We start from the raw sequence: 20,090 nt of genomic DNA, 5'->3' as shown, positions 1-20,090 counted from the left end.
TATACGTTAGTTTTCAGTTTTACCCAAATCGGTGGTCTACCACCACGATTGTACTTAATTTTCTTGTCAAGTTTGCTCGTGCTAATTTTCGTAAGCCATAAGTGACTACAATCTACAAAAGCTGTGTGTATATCCGTGGATCCGCGACAAATTTTAAACTTTTTGTGTCTTTTGGATAATGTGAAACGATCATTTTAAACTTAGCTTTAAGAATATAGTAAATACGATTACAAATACACACACAAGACCCCCAAAAGTTCTTTGCTGTCCTTATTATCGGTTGGTTTATTACAATCTAAATAAATAATTTTATTTGGGAGAGAGTTAAATGGCTGCGCGTGGAGCAACGGTAACTATTGCGTCTTGGCCTTATTGATGCGTTTTATAAGATCGTCCACTGCGCGACTGATCCGCAGGAGCAGAGCATATCCCACTATGAGGGCTGGCAGGCTTACAAAGGTGGCCAGGGCCTCGTAGATAAATCGCGGGGCAAAGATTTTCCATACCATAAGGTGCCTGCAATGTATAGTGCAGGCCAGCATAGCGCAGAAAATCTATAAAAAGAGAATAGATTGCATTTAGTGCCAGATAACATGGAATGAGAATCGGATTCAACCTTTAGACCCTGCAGCATAAAGAATTGCGTGGCCAGCTTGAAGCCGGCCCCCAGAAAGACATCCTCGTACTCGTACAAAGTCAGCTCGCCACGAGTCATATCGAAGCCCACCGCCTCATTGGCAATGTCGGACATGGCAACTGCTGCATCTGTCTTGCTGCCACTGCGACCGCTGTTACTGCAGCTCCGAATGAGATTTGGGAAAAGTGCGAAGAGCGAAAAGGTCTCCGTGCTCAAAAGGGCATACATGCAGAAGAAGAAAATTGGACCACAGAAGGTGTTCAGGATGACCAAGGCACCGGAGATAATGTTCGATTGGCCAATGCCACTGGTGCGACCCACAAAGGCGGCCCGCCAATCGATCTGCGACAGCGTTGTTTGATGCGAGGTGGCAAAGAAACAGAAGTGTGCCAGCAGGAACCAGCCCACCACAGCCATGAAAGTCGGCTGCACACAGTTCTCTGAAAGTAAATTCGAATATTAAATGACCGACCCATTAAATCGAGGAAACTGAAATAAACACTCACCAAAGCTGGTGGCAGTTCGATACCGTAGAATTCCCTGCACACTGAGCAGAATGGCACCAATGGCCACACAAACGACCAGACCGATGGCGGCACGCGGCTCCAGCAGAACGATCATCGTCATGGCCAGGAATACGCCAAAGGTAATTGTGATGGAGGAGTAGACGGTGGCCAGGCCATAGACAATGGGTATTTCGGTGCGTCGCTCGGCATCGTCGCCTTCATACATGCGCTTCATTTTTTTGAATATCTCTGGCACAATGCTGTCGTTTCCGTTGACGGTAACAATGTTGGGGTTGCGTGGTGGCAGCACGAAGGTCATCAGTGGCGCCAAGCTTAGGACGATGATTTGCAAAAGCAGCAGACCATAGATCACCAAGGCCATGGCATCGATGTGAGTGCGTTGTATGTTCTTGATGGAGCTGTTGGCCAGGAGCACATGGCCGCCAGCGCAAATGGTGGCCACCGTCGGTCCATACCGAGCCAGTAGCACGTTCGGGGAGCTCCCTGTGAGATTGCCGCAGGAGCGCAGATACAATCGCGTAAGCGTTGTGTAGATCACAATTATAACGACCGCCAGGATGTAGGTCTTTCCTGTACCCGGCTTTTTGATTGAGAATCCCGAGGTATTGCTGGTGGCAAAGTCCGTGCAGTTGCCCTGCTCCTCGCGACAGCGGAAAAGCGTGTACGCAAAGCGGATAAAGCAAATGGCTAATACGCTGGCCAAGATCAGGCGCAGAGCGGTGGAGCGCAGGAACTGGGACGCCCTGAGCTTGTTCCTAAAATCGAAGCGGACACTGAGCTGAAGGAGCTCGTAGGACAGCAGAAGAAAAACGGCCACCAGAAGATAGGACAAAATCTTCGCCTCCTGAATGACGAAGCTGTTTGAGAAAAACACGGCCATGATGGAAAAGAGCAGCAGTCGCGTGGGCATGTGACCAAAGCGTCTGACATTCGCCCAGTTGCTGGCTATGCTGGTCCAATGCTGCAAAGTGTAGAACGCCAAAATGACGGTACTGGTGATAGCCGTGAAGAAGATCACGCCGTGTTCTTCTGACTTAAAGGAGAAATTCTTGTAGTAGCGATAGCCAAAGACGCCCGCGGCGAGATTGAGCAGGTACGTGTATAAAATTCCTTTGGGCTTGAACATATTCGCGTAGTCCGCGGGGCGGGAGTTATTGATCAGAAGAAAGGCGAAGAATATGGGCAGGAAGCAGAAGAGAAGCCCCTGGGACATCTGCGTCGGTTCAAACTTGACCCAGATCTCGCGGCAGATGCTAAGAACATCACGCAAGTTGGCGTTCAAGTCTCGCACAAAGGACTTGTAGGCGACTCCATTGTAAATGGTTTGGACTCTGTGGGTGAGCAGGATGAACTCCGTTTCCAGCTTGTCCATTTCCTGCACGTCAAAGGTTCGTTTGTTTTCCATGGCATACTTGAAGAAGTAGCGATAGATTTGCTGCGCGTTCTGCCAGGCATGCAGTAGAAGGATTTGGAACTTGCTCAAGTGGGGCACTGGCACATCGGGAACGATGTTGAAATTAATCAGGCCCAAGTTTGAGTACGGAATGGGCACCCCAAGTATGGCCGCGAGTGTGGGAACCAGATCAATCTGGAACACAAGACAGTTAACATATCATTGTGACGTGTGCCAGATTACCTCTTCGCTTGTCTTATCTCACCTGCTGCAGTGTTTCGTTATCAGAGCCCGAATCGCTGCCAAAGAACTTGCTCTGCTTGGAATAGGCAAACAACAGAGCATTTGTTTCGTCATCAGTGTCGCCGCCGTGATCCCCGGATGCTGTCATGCCATGGTCGCCCATCACCAGCAACGTCGTTTCGTTGTCCATGGCCTTTACCACGGAGCTGTAAATGGAATATTAAAGATCATTTTTCCTCTATTCGGCCATTCGGATACAATTTGGAGTTAAACCCGAGCACTTACCCTACGATCTCATTTATTTCGGTTAGCTTGCGAGCCATCTCCTCGTGCAGGGGTCCATGCTTGTGTCCGCAATGATCCACGCCCAGAAAATGGGCAATGAGAACCTGCCAATCGTCGCTAGCCAACTCCTTGGGCAAGTGTTTCATTATTTGATTGTCAACGCTGTCCAGATCGAATATGTCGAAGCTGGGATACGAGTAGGCGCGCTTAAAACGGCGCGGGTACAAATCGGTCCATGTACTGTCGCCCAAGAACACCAGCGGCAGATCGCTTTTGACTATCTGATCGATTACATTGTCCTCGTTGATCTCGGGCGAAGCAAAGTTCGAGCCAATATCGATGAAAGTGGGCAGGCTGCCGGTTGTAAGGCCCTTCAGCCGCTGCAGCGTGGTGGTGGGTGGGTCCGCCTTAAAGCGCATAAGGCGCGACTGGTCCGGACTGCGGTCCAGGAGCTCTTGCAGGACACTCAGTTTATTTTCATAAGGCAACGGTTCGGTGATGTTACTTTTATAAAGGCCAAATTCATATTTAAGCGCATCAACGACTAGGATAATGACTTTTGACTTTTGTGGAAGACACAAGTTTGACGAGGCATTGACGTCCTTAAAGATTTCGTTCACAACCTCAGGTGTGAGCAAATACTCCTGCAAATTACACGACATTAGAGTCTGAATAGATGAAATTTGAAGATTGAGAGTAAAAACTCACGTCATTGTGGTTCGTGGAGAGGCGGCGGCAAGTGCTCGTTTCCGTTTTGGAGACGCGGGCAAGAAGAAACCCACGAGAAAATAACAACACTCCGCTGCATATCAAAAGGGCCAGCCAAATGAGCACGAACAAGTAGATGACGTTCATCTTTCCGCCGCAGTTTTTTAACTAACTAGACTAAGAACGTACATACATACATTCATATGTATGCAAAGAAGATAATCGGCATTTAGAACAATGCCGAACGAACTCGATGCCCTGACCTGACTAGGGGAAAAGTTTCCGCTCTATTAAACTATACAATTAATTGCACTTTAATTTGGAGCCGTACGTAGCTGGTCCGTTCTCAAGTTCTTTGCATCACTACTCGTATTCTTTGCTTTTTGTTTTCATTCAAAATTCGTCATTTTCTGCAGAACTGGCTGAAAAACTTTTGTAGAATAATCAGTCTTGCCACCCTGTCCAACGAAACAGCTGATGGCGTTATGCAGCCCTGATGAGGCAGAGATGCCATCACAGCATACAATTTGGCGTTGCTTTTTAAATTAAAAAATTATCATTTTTTGGGGCAAACAATTTTGCATTTATTTAAAGATTTCATACACATATAGCAAATCTTAGACCAGCAGTAGCAACAAATTAGACGTGCATGTGTCTTACATTACGGTGTGTGTGTGTGTGCTTTCTCTTAAGGTTACCAATCAAGTTTTATTTAATTACTTTGCGTTCAAGCTCTGATCTGATCGAATTATTCGAATTTAAGTTAGCTCCTTACGCGATTCGCCACCTAACCACGGAAGAAAAAGCCTAGAGAATAAATAAATATAATAAAAAATATACATGTGAATATATATTTCCCTTCAAAAATGGTTTGCTGTTAAAGTTAATAAGTATTGAAAAAAATGAGAATGAAGAGGTTCACATCGAGTCCTCGATGCGGGGGTTAGTGGGGTCTTTACACATACACTTATGCTGATAGGTAGAACAGTATAGTATATATTATATGTAAATGAATGCAGCAAGTTCTCCACTCGGTTAAAGTTCAAAGCATTAATGCAGCTCTAAAGTTTCACACAGATATATGTATGTATATAAATATGCATATTAGTAGTATCCTCCTTTGGGCCAAACATTTTCAATATTATTTTGACGATAGAACTACACACACACATATGAAATAAATGATTAAGTTCTGGTTAGGCGCAGAAACACACACAGTATATCGCAATCGAAATTGTTAGAAAAGTGGTTGGTGTGTGTTTTAGCATATATTTTCAATCCTTTATTATTTAACGCGTGCTGTTTGTTGTTGGTTTGTGTTCTTGGTGTTGATGTTCCCATGGAATTTATTTGGTAAGTGAGTCTGTGGGCGAGTTCAGTCCCGAGGATGTATTGTTCTCATCCATAGCGTCTGGGAAACTGGAAACCGAGCCCGAGCGGGATGTCACCTTAGTCTACAAGAGAACAGAAAACCGAGCAGTTTTAGTAACAAGGTGTAGCAACAGATCCTCAAATAGATGTTTGTCTAAGCAAGCACAATCAAATCAAAATCGAAGAAGTCTTAATCCAAGTGTATACAAGTTTATGAGTGACTGTGAGATGCTGAACTTGTATCGTGTAGAAGAGACATGCAAAACTCCTCGAGAAAGTGTTCGGTTAGTGTGTGGAAAGGGAGCCAAATCGATTGCGGAAAGAGTATGAGAGATGTATAAAGACAGATATATAAAAATAGTAGTTACCGCATGAGATTGACACATAAAATTGTTGTGTTCATAGCTTACTTTAACGTTCTCATAGGCAGAGCCAACTGAAGCCTCGATAGAACGCATCGACTCGGAGTTTTTCATTTGTGACAATCTCGACGAAATGCCACTGGTAAAGCTCCCGAACACCGAAGCGGTCTTCTCGCCCGTAGTCTTGAGCACCGATTCGGTGCGCTGATACCTGCACACGAGTAAATGGAAAGGAAGAGAAGATAATAGGGTGATCAGTCAGTCATTTTAGAAATCATCACAGAGAGACAGAGATTCACAAATTGGTGGGGTTTAGTCATATACGAACAGGCAAGAGATGTTATTTTGTGTTAAAGGAAGCATGAAGCACATCGTTAGTGGGGGACTCCACAGAGCCGGAAGCGAGTCAGCCTTAACACATTTACTTACAGAGGTGCCTCGTGTACGGCTTTAGTAAAAGTGCCCACGCTTTGCTCCACCGATTGGTAACTAAATAAATACATGTTTTGTGGCATTTAGCATGGTACCGAAACAAAAGCATGTTCAAAAATTAAAATTCGTAAGTCGGGTTAGGTTCTCGTCGTCCTCCGTCTGCTTCCCATCTACGACTTACACAGTGCTCTCCTTGATATTTTTCACGCCCTGATTCACGTCCTCTGTCAGCTCCTTCCAGACGGTGATGCCCAGCTTGCGTTTGAGATCAGAAGCATGACGGGTCTTCGAGGCCAAAACAGTCCGAAGCGTGATGATTTCCTCCTCCACACGGGCCAGTTCCTGCAATGGGGATTTAGTATCAATACTCCTACTTCAGGCTGCTCCTCTCTACACTTACCTGACTCCATTCGGCGCGTCGCTGCTCCTTCTCCTCCGTGCTGAGCGCGGCAAACTCGGCGGCAATTTCAGCTGAAGCCACAGAAGCTGCTGGAGAGGCTGGATCCGAAAGGTTGGCGCTGTTATCTGTTTAGGAACAACACTGATTAATCATTTCGAATATTCAGAGATCAACCTAGGCTTCCAATCTGACTTGGCGTGTGCATTTAGACGTGTTGTCTTCGAGAAGTGTTTATGTATGTACCTCCTTTGAAAGCCACTTCCTCAAAGACTTTGTCATAGGCTGTGCATCGAATTTTTGTTTGTTTATTCGTATGTACATACATACAAACGAATATATTGTGAAAAGCATGAGTTTCTGTTTTATTAGTCCGTTATTGGATGGTTTATACTCACAAACTGTCCAGGTGAAAGGCAAGCGGGGAAAAGAGTCAGAAAAGTTAGTCAGGTTAGTCATGGTTTGGGATTGTTTGGGATTTCTTGGGAGAGAGGGATTGTGCGGTTGTGCGCATGAAGCAGAAAAAAGACCTCCGAGACCAAGCCCCGCCCCAGACAAACGCCCCATTACCTCTGCCGCTTTGACCGATGCTGAGAAACCGCTTGTAGTTATCGCTATTTGATATCTTTGCCAGGTACGGTTTCGAGAAATCTATGAACGTGACCTTAACGTCTCGCATTGTACGCCTGGTAAAGAACCTGAGACGAAAGCGCTTCGCTATCGATGACGATGGCGCCTGATTGGCCAGCTTGTGGCCCAAGAACTCGGTCTCCCCAGCCTGCAGCTCCAGGGTGTTGGCGTAGTCCGAGTCCACGTCGTAAAAGATTTGTTCAAGGGTCAGGTTGCGCAGATATTGTTCGGCCTCTGTTTCGGCCTCCTCGTACCAATCCGAGTCCGCTCCTAGCGCAGAATCCTGGTCCTGATCGAGCGAGGGCGTTGTGGTGAGCTCATCGAGGCGCGGCAAATACGGATCCTCGATGAACTCCAAGCTAACGGGCTCGGATTCGCTCATTCTGCGGTGGCGGTGGTCTGCTTCATCTTTTACAAGCACTTTCTCTATCTTGAACGTGGCAGTGGTGGTTCGGCGAAGCCAAGCATTTAGTCGCGTCGTGCATCACATTTCAAAAGTAAGCGTCGAGCACATTTTCTGGTCTTTTCTCTGTCCAGTAGTGTTCTCTGCTGATGTTTCAGTTCTCTTGAGGCTCTCTCCTCATAAACACATGCTAGCTAGCGTTTTCTGGAGTTTTCCCCGACCCGACCCGCGCGTGAGTGAGCTACTTTCGGATATTTCTGGTCGTTCCGCACTCTTCTGCGGCAAAACGTTGACTGAGCTAAGTCGGAGCTTTTGAGCTTGAATCAAAAATTGGTTTCAAAAAAGCCAGGCCTGGCCTGGCTTTGTCTGCTTGTAGTGTTTCGTGTCGGCACGAAAGACTAGCCGCAGAAAAAGAGAACAGGCAGAGTGGGAACAACGGCAACAGCAGCCACAATCCACAATACACTGCCACCACACACTCACACACACAGCTCTAGGTCTGGTTTGTTGCCACAGTACCGCTCACCTTCTCCCCTCTCTCTATCAACCATCATCCAGAGTGGTGGTGCTGTTGCTCGAATCGATCAACAAGTGGCCGCTATGGGTCAATTATCGAGTGGTTTAATATTGAAACAGACTCCAGCTAATTGGTGCCACCACTTCCAGCGAGCATAATAGAAAAATATCCGAGGAGGCGTTTCTGCAATCAGTTCCGACCTTTCGACGTCTGCGGGGAGTGGGGACTCCGCACACACGCTGATTTTCCGGAACGACAGAATATTTCCCATTTCAAATCCGCCACGTATACAATGCAATGTTTAGACGCCGGCGTATTTTCTTTTGGCATTTGGAACGACTCCCACGAGCTCAGTTCTGTTCAGCGCGTCGGCAGGAAAGTCTGCATGCCAACAGTGACATGACTCATCCTTCATTTCCTTGGAGCCACAGGCAGCTACGGCTGCAGCCACAGTCACAGCCAAACCAAAGACCTTGTCTGCCCCGGCTCATGAATTTCCAATGGGCTCAATCAGAGTTCTATACTTTTGTCACACTCGCCGACTTATTGGCGGCGGTGGCCCAAACAAAGGTACCCGCTGTCCAAATCCGAAGAGCTGGCCTAAGACCACACCACCCCAAACATGCGCAACGGTATCTTGCTGATAACATTGAGAACAAAGTGGCACACTTACGATCCTCCATTGCTGCGATGACTGTTGAAGCCTTTTCTTAATTTGAGCAACTTTGTGTTAATTTGATTTGAGTTTTTTATTAAAAAAATGTAAGCACTGCACTTTACGCTAGAGGTGGATAATGGAACACTATCGATGGCACTATCGGTACTATCGATTGTTGGACACTATCGAACGAGCTCAGTATCGATGGTTTAAAGTCTCGATAGTGGTCGATAATATCACGAGAGTTTAAAAAGTTATCCGCCTACACTGAGGGCGAAAAATCTGTGGTGTTCACAATTTTGACGATAAAAGAAAACTAAAAACGCCATTCCGTAGGGAATGACCATTTCTATCTGATCGCCGAATTGGGAATCTGATAGGATCATTGTTATGGCCAGAATAAAGAAATAAATTTCCAGTGGCTATATCCACCACGTCCCGCAGCTTTTATTTGTTTTTTGCACATTCTCTCATTCACACTCTGCTTCTGCAGTGTGGGTCCTCTGCCGCGCCTCTGCCTCTGCAGTGCCTCTGCAGTGTGCGGTTTTAGGGGAGGGGGGCGGGCTAAAATAGCGTGTTGGTGTGAGAAGTTATGTAGATGTAGATGTTGATGAAAGATGTAGAAAAAATGTGATATGTATAACTTACAATTTGAAAAAAAGGTTAAGGTACATATGCTCTACTGAGTACCGGCACTAACCAAATAGTATAATAGATGGCCAGCTTCATATAAGCGAAACGTCACCGCTAAATGTGCGTCTTGGAGTCCCAGGCCTCTGCCTGGAGTCCCAGCTACAAGTATTAGTGCGTGTAGAACAAGCAGCTAGAAGCCCAAGCTACATGGGTATTAGTGCATGTAGAGCGCGCAGCTAGCAGCTACATTTGTATAAGTGCGTGTAGCCAATGATTTTGTAGCGCTCCAAACCGGTTTTGTCTTCATTCACACGGACACTGCAAGCAATGTATGTGTTGGTGCGTTGACTTGCTGAACTGCGATGGAACGAAAATTCGTTTTGATTATTTGATTTTGTTTTCGGGGCTTGGCGTATGAACCTGACCTGCCGCAACATGTGCAGAATAAGGGTTGGGGGTTGGTGGCCAGACCCTTGGGGGTTGGAAAAAATAAATATACCAATAAAAGTTGTTATTGTATTTGAATTCTGTAATTGTTTTAAATGCAGATTTTATACTGCTTTATTCAAAATTGTATGCATATTATACTATTTGGTTAGTGGTACCGGGTATAAAAGTTGTGACGCGTAAGAAGCGTCTCACATGTCGCTTCTCGTTTTAAACCAAAACGACCAAAAATTTAATATCGTCCACTATCGATGGTGCCCACCATCATTAGTTATCCACCTCTACTTTACGCCTAATCAGTGCCACCGCGGTGCTGTCAATCAAATATATTATCTGATAACGTAAAAATACTGAGAATATAGCCTAGTACTCAGATCGAAAAAAAGGGGTCGTGCTTCTAAACGAGCTTAAGGCCATCAAACAGCAAAAAAGGAAACAATTATTATAGATTAATGAGATTATATTGAATTTATTTGCATTTTAAATTTGTTTAACTTATTTGAACGCCAGTATCTTCATGTTGCCAAGACACAGACCCGGCTGGGCTGTTAACAAAATGTTTGAAGTTGTATTCCTTTTGGGACCAAGTACTGCTCCACAGGGTCGTGCCAAGGGGCTCGAAACTATCCAATTTTGAATAGGATGGGTGCTTGTAGGCGCCGATTTACAACTTTGCCACGGGCGCACATATTCCTTGGCACGGCCTAGCTGCTTCACCAATCAAAGTCTGCATATTTTCAAACTGCGGAATATGCAAAGGGTATCGTTTCATGGGTTTCCATAAATGAACACATATTTATATGATTTATAATACTCAAATGTATGGACAACGACCGTCCTGGTTTTTTTCCTGCAGATATGGGTTTAATCAAAGTTTTCGTCGCTTATTTCGTTGATTGTTCTCCTCCTCCGAACATGCAAGAGCCGCCAGTCTCACTAAAATAATCTCCTGCATGGATCCATTTTGCATTCATTGTTTTATTAACCTTTTATTTAATTTTCACACATTTTCAAAAAGGTAAACAAAACAACACAGCTGCCTGAGAAGTGTAACCGTATGGAATGCGGTTTTCACCTCTGGTCACACTCTGCTGCTAGCAAAATATATTGCAAAGTTTGCTAGCAAGTTCTTTTTTCGATCTGAGTACTAGGCTTATATGTATGTATGTATATATGCCCCGCTCCATTTGAACAATTTAACAACTTGAGTTAAACCACGGAAAAAAATGCTGATTGTAAAGGCTTGTGCGAACGCCACGTATCCTTCAGTCTAACTGCGTTACAAATCTACAAGTTTCTTAATTTTAGTGCTTTTTGTTTTATATGCGCACGTCGACAATCTATTTCAGTCCATGCCGGGAAATCATTCACTTGTATGTACATATGTCTCGAACTCGATGCATTTTCGAGTATTTACCTTCGGGAAATACCTTGGAATACCATTGTATACCAAAAAAATATACCCTGAAGCTTACTTTGAGTTCAACGGTCATGACACCCATTAGAGGTAGCTGTGGAACTATCGATGTAGCACTGTTGTATACGTATGCCATCGAAACTCTACCGATAGTCCATCATTAGTCGGCACTGTTGCCAGATCGGATAACTGCACTGGTAACGAGGGAAAGGAAATGAAAGAGATAAATCAACTTTTAAATCTGTTTATTTCAAATGACAAGTAACTGCTTGGAAAATCGTGTTCTTTGCCTTTCAGCTAAATGTCTGGGCCATTTGTATTCATTCGATTCGTCTCATTCATTTGATTTTTGTCTGTTAATATAGGAAAATATATACATTTATACGTTATGTCTACGTTAGTTTCTTAGGATTCTAATATCAGGTCTGTTCTTCTTGGTGTTGTTTTTTTGTTCTAAATGAAAAAGAAGAAAGGAAAAGAAAGGAGTAAATGTTTTAAACAAAACAATGGAAACTGAGGAAAAGAAAGATTTAAAAATACATGATTGTTTACATTTTTTATTGGTTTTATATGGTTTTTTGTTTTTATTGAATAGCAAGTAAAAAATTAGAATTTTTCTCATACTTTGTGTTTCAACTTTCAAATAATGCACGGGGTGTATACATATGTCGAGAAAACAGCCGACACTCGATACAAGGTATTAAAAAGTGATCCTCTCGCGGACAAACCGCATCGCATAAGTTATTTAAGTGGGAAACATACATCATAGGTCGAAAACAATTTAATATAAATCAAGAAGATTGCACAAAATTAAAATGTTGGTGTTCATTTTGAAATGTGAGTGGGGTTGTTTTGGGTGTTCTTTTCGTGTTCGTTCGTCAGCCGTTGAGGCCGAGGCATGGGAACAGGAGCAGGAGGAGGCGATTGGAAAATGGAGTACATTTAATTTATAAATTTGTATATTTTGTTGTTCGTCGTTCGTCCAACTTCCACTGTGCCCATAAACGTAAAAACCGTTTTTACAATATAATCAATCAATCAACGTTCAAATCGTTCTCTTTCAAACAAAAATATAACAACTAGCTCGGGCTTGCAGAAAATGGGCAGAAACGTTTTTAAAAACGAAGGGGGGAAGGAGAGATTTGTGTATTGTATTATCAGAACAATTACGAGATAGAATTTAGCAAATAAACAAAAATAAGGAGCGGCGAGTGTAAATAATTAACATTTTATGCTTACAATTATTTTCGTTCTAGACCGTGCTGAGTCACTTTCAAATTGAATTAACAAATCATGAGCTTTCTGCTTACTTTAGGGCTTGAACTAATTAGAATATTATGTGTTGAAAATGAAACAAAATGGTTACATAAAAGAAAGTGGCAATTAAGTGTTACATATATGTATATAGTGGCCAGGGCCCCCAAAAAACACACATTGCAGGTTACGGGGCAACAGAACCATGGGCGCCTGAGTCGGGTGTTTGTCTGTCTGTCTGTTTGTTTGTCTGTTTGTATTCTATGTTGTATAAATGCAATTTTATGATTGTGGGCGAATGTGTGTTCCTTGTATATCTGTGTGTGTGTTTGTGTGTGTGGTCGGGCTTGTGTTGATTCTGTATGAAATTATACAAAAATAGTTTCCTGTTTTGTCATTTGTCTTCTTCAATTAACCTGCACAAATTGCGTTGTAGAAAAGCTCCTAGGAGACAACCTATACCGTTTTGACACTAGTTTTCGACTAACGAGACGAGACGAGACGCCCGCACGACTTCTGCTGTTCCGATGCTCTCCTCTCCTCTCCGCCCGCTCCAGTTCCAGACCCAGACGCACCGCAACGGGTAGTATTGCTTCTGCTGCTGGGGACGCGCTTGCCCCAAACCAGTTAGTTCTTGGGGCCCCACACGGAGGTGATAGGCGCGGTCGCGACTGGAGCCCCGCCCGCAGCAAAGTGAGGGAAATCCTCCTGCGACTGAGTGTTAGGCGCAGTTAGATTCTTGGCTTGTTGCTTTTGCTTCTCCCACGGCGCATCCTTCATGATGAATCCGTTCTCGTTGGCACCACCACCACCACCGACAGCACCCGAGCCCGAGTTGCCCCCAGCACCAGTGAGGAAGGCCCCCACTGTCTGCGGCTGGGGAGAGGGCGGCAAGTTCTCCAAGTAGTCGCGCTCGTAATCCTCGGCCATGCTGAGGAGCACCTCCTTGGCGTTCTCCACATCTTCCTCCTTGCCAATGATGGTCACGGCATTGGGATTGTTTTGAGCATCGTCGGAGGAGGGGAATTTGATATCCACCTGAAGGTCAAATATGGTAACAATTGTAAAGGAATTGGAAATTCTCCCTCCACTCACCTTGTAATCTTCAATGATTTTGCGAATAGTGCGTCCACGATGGCCAATGATGTGGGAGTGGACGCGCGTGTCGATCTCGATCACCTCGCGGTGAAGTGTCTGGAGATCCCCGACGATTTCCAGAATGGCATCGCGAGCTGCCTCCGCCTTGGCCTGATAGCCGGTGATGGAAATGATGCGTTGATTGGGATCGTCCCGCTTGGGGAGCGAGATGTTCACGTCGTGGTCAGCACGCAGCTTGTTGATGACGGCACCATGGCGACCAATGAGCTTTGAGTGATACTCCTGGTCCACGTCCAGCTGAAGCACGAACGAGCGCAGCTCGCGATCGGCCCGGTCAGCCTCGAAGTCTTCGATCATCTTTTCCAGCGCCTCCTTGGCCTCGGCCACATGGGCTGGAGTGCCCGAGACCTTGATGATGTCCGACTTGAGTTCGCTGGGCGGCAGCTCGACATGCACATCGTGCTTGGACATAAACTGCCGGACATTGGCGCCGCGAGGTCCAATGATGGTGCGGTGCAGGTCGAAAGGAACACTCATCTCTTCCTCGATGGGAATAAGGTCGAGCAGGGCTTGCTTTGCGGCCTCGCACTTGTCTATGCGGCCGGTGATGCGGATGACATCACACTGCCGCACGGGCTCTGCTCCATCTACAGCGCTCGACTCGCCGGCCTCGCCATCCTGGCCCTCTCCCTCTCCATTCACTCCGCCATTTGTGAGGCTGAGACCCTCCACTGGCTCGGTGGCATCCCGATCGGGGAACTTTATTTGAACATCAAACTCGGATGTGACCTGCTGCACCTTGAAGCCTCGTGCACCCATAATCGTGCGATGCTGGCGCTGCGGGATGACCACCTCAATTGTGGTCTGAGCCTCGAGGTCGGCCACGATCTCCTCGATCCGCTGCTTGGCAGCCTCGATGCAGTCCTTGGCGCCTTTGAGCGTCACCTTGTCTGAGTTGGTGCCGGCGCGGGGGAAGGAGATCATCACACCTCCGTTTTCCTCTGCAATGCGGTGCAGGATGAGTCCCCGCTTGGCCACAAAGTGCTTGTGGTGCTTGGGATCGACGGCCACCTCGCCCTCAGTGACCTCGTCGCACTCCTTAATGATCGCCTCCAGCTGCTCCTTGGCCTTCTTTACACTATCCTCCTTGCCAATGATGGTGATCACCTCCTTGTCAGTGTCCTCGTTCGAAGGGAAGATGATTCGTGCGCCCGTGGCATCGCGGATCTTGCGAATTGAAGCGCCATTCTTGCCGATCAAGAACTTGTGGTGCTGCTGCTTGGCGCGCACCTCGGCGGTGAAGGATGCCAGCTGCCGCTCATTGGCCAGTTCCAGCAGCTGCCCCTTGGCCTTCTCAACGTCATCCTTGGGTCCTCGAATGGTGACCTTGTCGCTCTTGGAGTCGCTGTTGGGGAACTTGATGGACACTCCGCCGCATTCCTCCATGATGGAGGAGATCAGCTTGCCGCCCGTGCCGATGATGGAGTTGTAGTACTTGGGCGGGATCTGCACCTCCTCGCTGACAATGTCGGAGAGCTCGTTCTGGATCTTCTGAATGCGCTCCTTGGCCTCCAAGACGTTCTCCTTCTTGCCAGTGATGACTATCACCTCGTTGGTGTCCCCTTCAGCGGGCAGGTCGATTTTCGTTTGGGTCTCATCGCGAATCTTCTTAATGTTGGCGCCGCCCTTGCCGATGACGAACTTGTGGAATTGCTTGAAGATGGGCACTTCGATGATGTGCGACGACTCCTGGATTTCCTTAACCAGTTTCATGAGATCCTTGTGGCACTTGTCCACATCCTCCTTGGGGCCGCGCAGCTTCACAATGTCCGTGTTCTCCTGGGGTGTGGGTATCGTGATGGTCACCTGGCGATAGCGGTCCTTCACCTCGCGGATCTTCTCGCCCTTGGCCCCAATGATGGAGCGGTGCAGACGCCGATCGATGATCACATCCTTTGACTTTTCATTTTCCAGTTTGTCGATTTTTTCTTGTAATTCAAGCTGCGCCAGCCGCACGCCCTCCTTGGGCCCCTCGATACGGATGTTGTTCTGACCCTCGCGCTCCTCGATGTTGATGTTCACCTTCAGCTCGTCCTTGAGCCGGTTGACATTCGATCCGGCCTTGCCGATAATATGCTTGTAGTACGAGGGATTCACCGTCATCACCTCAAAGGTGAAGTTTTCCTCGTAGTTGCGTATAATCTCGGTCAAGTAGGAAATGGCCTTGTCCACGTTCTCCGGGTCGCCTTCGAGCTTGATCTTGTCCTCGAGACAGTTCACGTTCACGTTGGGGCAGTCCTCCTCAAGCTGCTTCATGTTGGCTCCCTTGCGGCCGATCACGTACTTGTGGATCCAGTGCGGCGCATTGATTTCCACAGACTTGACCGAGTTGGCCTTCTGGTAGACAACAGTGAGGGCATTGCCGAGGGCCACCTGCGGGCCGCGCAGCGTTATCGTCTCCAGATTGGAATCGTTCGGAGGCATCTCGACGGAGACTCCGGTGCGTTGAAGGATCTCAGCAATGGTTGAGCCCTTGGGACCGATGACATAGCGATGCTGTGGCTTGGCCACCTCAACGCTCACCGTGGAGCACTTCTTCTCCATCTCCTTGTAGATGGCCTCGACCTTTGCCTTGGCCGCGGCGACAGCATCCTTCTCGCCCGAGATAATGATCTCGTCCTTCTGCACCTGCTGAGGCGGCACGTTGATCTTGGCGCCCGTCTCCTCCTGCAGCTTGTTCAAGTTCTCGCTGTAGGGACCCACAATGAACGGATGGTAGATCTTAGGAATCGTGGTGCGGTCCGACGACTTCTTGTACTGCTCCGCAGACAGCTGACGGATCTCCTGCTCCGCCTTCTCGATGCCCTCCTTCGTGCCGGCAATGGTGATGAATTCGCTCTCGTCGCCTTGACTCGGGATATTGATGCGCGTCGAGGTGAGGCGCTCCAGATCCCGCAGCCGCTGGCCGCCCTTGCCCAGGATCACGCGGTAGTGCTCACGGGGCACGGTCACCTGCCGGCTGGCCTGCGTTGAGAAACTCATCAGAATCTTGCGCCGAGCGTCCAACAGCTCGCTCTGCTTGCCCTTGATCAGGAAGGTGAGCGACTGGTTCTTGCCGCTGACGATTTCAATCTGAGCGCCGGTCTCCTTGGTGATTTGCTGGCAAATCCGCTTCGATTCGCCTTCGCCAAACTTTTCGGACTCCGTCGACTTTCGCTCTTCGCAGGGAACGTGCAGCACCTGTGTCAAATGCGACAAATGTCAGTTGGCACTTGACAGAATGCTAGTCTCTCGACAGGAGATAAAGTCACTTACCTGCGTCTTCTGCGAGCTTGTCACTCGGGCTAGCGACGAGCTGGAGGGACCAGACAGCGGAGGCGCCGAAGTATTGGCCGGCAGGGCCGGGAATAGGTCGTCGTAGCTAAAGGCGGCCGTGGCATTGCCAGTGCCAGTGCCTCCGCTGTTGGTGCTGTTGGGCGTTGCCACCGAAGTGGGCGACGATGGTTGCTGCTCGTTGGACACCTGCTCTTGGCCGTTAATGAGGGCGATCGGTTGTTGCTCAATGCTGGTTGCTGCAATTGGTTTAATGGTTAACTTTACTATTGGCGTCATGCCCCATGGGGGCTATCCTTGTCTTACCGTTGGATTCCTCCATCACTGCTGCGGCTGCTTGCATTACTTAAAAAAAGAGAAGAGTCCTTTTTCGTTCCAAGTCGTTACAGTAACACTGGAAGCAGAGAAGATCTGTTATTGTTTTCACTTCAAGAGAACGGCTAATGAAGTGCTAGTTTTGGGAATATCCTGGAAACTCGACCCTCAATCAATGGCTTTTCGGAAGACATGAATCTTATTCGGTAAACTCAGATTTGGTTTGCAGCTCCTCCTCTGGGCTGATTTAAAATCTCAATTACTTTCGTTGATAAGTCCCGGACCGATGGCGACCCGCATGTCGGCCTACGATAAGGAAACGTTTAGTGCGTTTCCAGAGGAGGGTTGGTCGCCCGCTCCGTTCCCGGTTCCCGTTCGTTCACGGCTATTGATAAACCAAATCTAGCTGCACAGTATTTAGTTTCAGCACTCTGCCAAGGGCCACGTAATGGTATTGTACGCGGGGGCTCTATTTCACTGGCGATAAGTAGACGGACGGATCGGCCAGGCGGCAGGCCACGCAGGCAAAATCTGAAAGCCAGTGATAGCTGTGCTGATAAGAACAACCTGTGCGACCGATCGCCACTGGCGATTCACCAGTAGATATCTAGAAATAAAGTAGCTATCAGTCGCCTTTTGCTTGAGTGAAAGGTTGGGACCCGACCAGTGCTGAAATCCGAAGCCAGAGAGATCGAGGAGCAGACCCAGACCGTGCACTTGTACGACAGAGCCGTTTTCTAAGCCAATGCCCAACGAGTTTTGTAGCCTACATTCTCCACCTCTTGCCCAGAAGAACATCAAAGATGTGGGGCTGCCACTATCGCTCCCCTCACACACACACACACACACACACACACACACACACACACACGTGTGTCGTGTAGCGCATTGCTGTGTGTGCTCGAAAAATGTGTCAAAAGAAGAAACCAGCGATGGAGGAAGAGAGAGCACGAGCAAGAGCAAGAAAGAGAGCTTGACGAAGTAACTCAACGGCGCGGGATGGGGGGCCCAGTGAGTGCCAGGCCAGTGCCATATAAAACCGGATGATAGCCGGCAACTACATACAACAAAGCGATCGGATCGACAGTGTATGCGCACATTTTTGTGTCGCTCTCCGGCTTTGTATTGGTGCCTTGGCACCTTTCTAGCAGCATTTCTGCTGCTGCCGTTGCTGTTGCCGTTCGAGAAGAAGGCAAGGCACAGGTAAGGCGAATACATTGATATGCACCAATGTACACACACTTGTATGTGTGTGCAGAGGCATGTAACGCCTGCAGCGAAGCTGACGTCAACAAATGAAGACAAAGCACAGTGCGCTGCGCTGCTAAAGTTCAGCTTTAAAAATTGGTATGCACATATCGAACTTTTGTGTTGGGCGATTTTCATCCAAGCCCTGGGTCCGGCGTTCGCTTGTCGGTGGGCATGGGAGATGGTGCTGAAAAACCCTTGACGTAGTCAGTTTTTAGACACGGAACAACCGTTCATTTCTGGTTCGGCATTCTTGGCCAAAGAGCTGGTCCACACACACATACAAAAAAAAAAACACACACGACTGCGGCATGTGGAATGGTAAATTATGCAAATTAATATAATAAAATCCGATGGTGTTACGATCTGTATTTTTGTTTTTTTTCGGTTAGGGGAGGGAAGGAAAGGTTGTTCAACTTACTGTACTGTAAAATCCAAAAAATCCGGCCTAATTAGTCTCCTTTGACAAAATCCAGTTTGATAACTTGGCGTGTCTGCTGGAAGACATACAATCAAAAGAACAGAGTAATTAGCAGATGCACATCTTCATCAGTTGCCGGATGCATGTTCTATCGAGAGTCTGTTGCGCTTCGCTGCGAGAGGCGGAAGGAAGAAAGTGCACAGATTTGTGTGTTATGCGGGGGTTCGGGGTGAAGTGTAGTATGCGGGCCACTTATTGGACAATTGTTTTTGTCGGCGCAAAAGTGGAGCACACAATGGCGTAGGCGTAGGCTTCCGTGGGCGGAAGCAGGCGCCGTATGGCTCTGGCAAGCCGAAATCAGGTGAACGGCTTTAACTATAGCCAGCCTCCCACCCACTCCTCTTCACAAAATACTTTAGTAAGCCCACCATTGGCCTGGGCTGGGCTGGTCTGGGCGCTGCGATGATGAGTCGAGATGTGATGGATTGGATTGGAATGGAATGGGTTCCATTGAACTTTTGAGCTGGCTTCAAACTCATAACGGATAGAATACGAATTTTGGAAAGCTTCAAATCGTGCCATCCGCAAAGGAACAACACGCTCGCTCTCACATCGGACAGATTATACATAGATGTACCTATGTACAGGCAGGCATACATATGCATATGTTCATACTATGTATGTTTTCTACACTGTGTGCGTGGACGACAACGCCATCTCCGTTTCCGTCCCCACCACCGTCTTCAGCGCTGCGACTGCTGGTGTGTGCCTTTGTGTGAGTGAGCGCGAGTGCGGAGCGCCGCCCGTGCCAGTTGCTGCGACCAGACCATTATCAAGCATTGAAAAACACGTTGTTTTTTGCAGCAATTTTCTCTAAGAGAATTCCGCACGGCACGGGAAACACGAGCGGCAAGCGCTTAATTTAAATGCAGCCCAGACTCCTCCTCTCCTCCACGTTGCCAAGTCGTGAAAGAAAAAGGTGTTGCGGAGCGGCACGGCCTAAATTTTCGCTGCTGTCACCGCCGCCGCCTGCTCCATCAAGCCCTTCATAACTGTAAATTTATGCACTTTCTTGTTGTAACTTATGCAATTCAAGATGCATATTGGATTGCACTCGAATTTTGTATGTTATTTGGGGTTTTAACCACAGATCTGTCACCCAGACTTTCTATTAGAAATGCAACACGCCCGGACCACGGAATTACCGACCAAGTAAAAAAAGTGAAGAGTGAAGCGAACGTGGCAAATAGTGATGGCCAACATGCCATTCTGTTGGCAATCGGAAATTTAGAAAAACTATCGAGAAGGTACGGTAGCGACTATCGATAGTTCACTCTCTTCGGCGGGGTCAGTCGGTGTTA

At 47.4% G+C, this 20,090-nt stretch overlaps 3 protein-coding genes across 17 annotated transcripts; all 3 read right to left on the bottom strand.

Moving 5' to 3' along the window:
* Positions 1 to 288: 288 nt before the first annotated feature.
* LOC117892677 (GPI ethanolamine phosphate transferase 3) lies at positions 289 to 4,252 on the bottom strand. Its single transcript, XM_034799075.1, has 6 exons — positions 3,794 to 4,252; positions 3,086 to 3,729; positions 2,823 to 3,006; positions 1,144 to 2,752; positions 617 to 1,077; positions 289 to 554 (listed from the first exon to the last, which is right to left on the bottom strand). Exons 1-6 carry the CDS (start codon positions 3,938 to 3,940, stop codon positions 354 to 356), a joined length of 3,246 nt encoding a protein of 1,081 aa, XP_034654966.1. The 5' UTR covers positions 3,941 to 4,252; the 3' UTR covers positions 289 to 353.
* Positions 4,253 to 4,355: 103 nt separating this feature from the next.
* Positions 4,356 to 8,730, bottom strand: LOC117890906 (tumor protein D52). Of its 14 annotated transcripts, XM_034796012.1 has the most exons (8): positions 8,579 to 8,685; positions 6,754 to 6,756; positions 6,602 to 6,640; positions 6,359 to 6,483; positions 6,140 to 6,300; positions 5,956 to 6,015; positions 5,533 to 5,737; positions 4,652 to 5,247 (listed from the first exon to the last, which is right to left on the bottom strand). In XM_034796012.1, exons 1-8 carry the CDS (start codon positions 8,586 to 8,588, stop codon positions 5,140 to 5,142), a joined length of 711 nt encoding a protein of 236 aa, XP_034651903.1. In that variant the 5' UTR covers positions 8,589 to 8,685; the 3' UTR covers positions 4,652 to 5,139. The 14 variants fall into 14 exon arrangements, with proteins under 14 accessions (XP_034651909.1, XP_034651899.1, XP_034651902.1 ...); XM_034796016.1 differs by lacking the exon at positions 5,956 to 6,015 and having other exon boundaries at positions 5,575 to 5,737; positions 8,579 to 8,686; XM_034796013.1 differs by lacking the exon at positions 6,602 to 6,640.
* Positions 8,731 to 11,642: 2,912 nt separating this feature from the next.
* LOC117892402 (vigilin) lies at positions 11,643 to 20,015 on the bottom strand. Of its 2 annotated transcripts, XM_034798628.1 has the most exons (6): positions 19,939 to 20,015; positions 18,730 to 18,802; positions 17,052 to 17,139; positions 16,728 to 16,984; positions 13,410 to 16,652; positions 11,643 to 13,352 (listed from the first exon to the last, which is right to left on the bottom strand). In XM_034798628.1, the coding sequence occupies exons 3-6, from the start codon at positions 17,086 to 17,088 to the stop codon at positions 12,942 to 12,944; spliced, it is 3,948 nt and encodes a 1,315-aa protein (XP_034654519.1). In that variant the 5' UTR covers positions 17,089 to 17,139; positions 18,730 to 18,802; positions 19,939 to 20,015; the 3' UTR covers positions 11,643 to 12,941. The 2 variants fall into 2 exon arrangements, with proteins under 2 accessions (XP_034654519.1, XP_034654520.1); XM_034798629.1 differs by lacking the exon at positions 19,939 to 20,015 and having other exon boundaries at positions 18,730 to 18,805.
* Positions 20,016 to 20,090: the final 75 nt, after the last annotated feature.

The sequence above is a fragment of the Drosophila subobscura genome, chromosome E, assembly GCF_008121235.1.
Source record: "Drosophila subobscura isolate 14011-0131.10 chromosome E, UCBerk_Dsub_1.0, whole genome shotgun sequence".
Classification (NCBI taxonomy): domain Eukaryota; kingdom Metazoa; phylum Arthropoda; class Insecta; order Diptera; family Drosophilidae; genus Drosophila; species Drosophila subobscura.
This window is presented reverse-complemented; position numbering and strand designations above follow the sequence as displayed.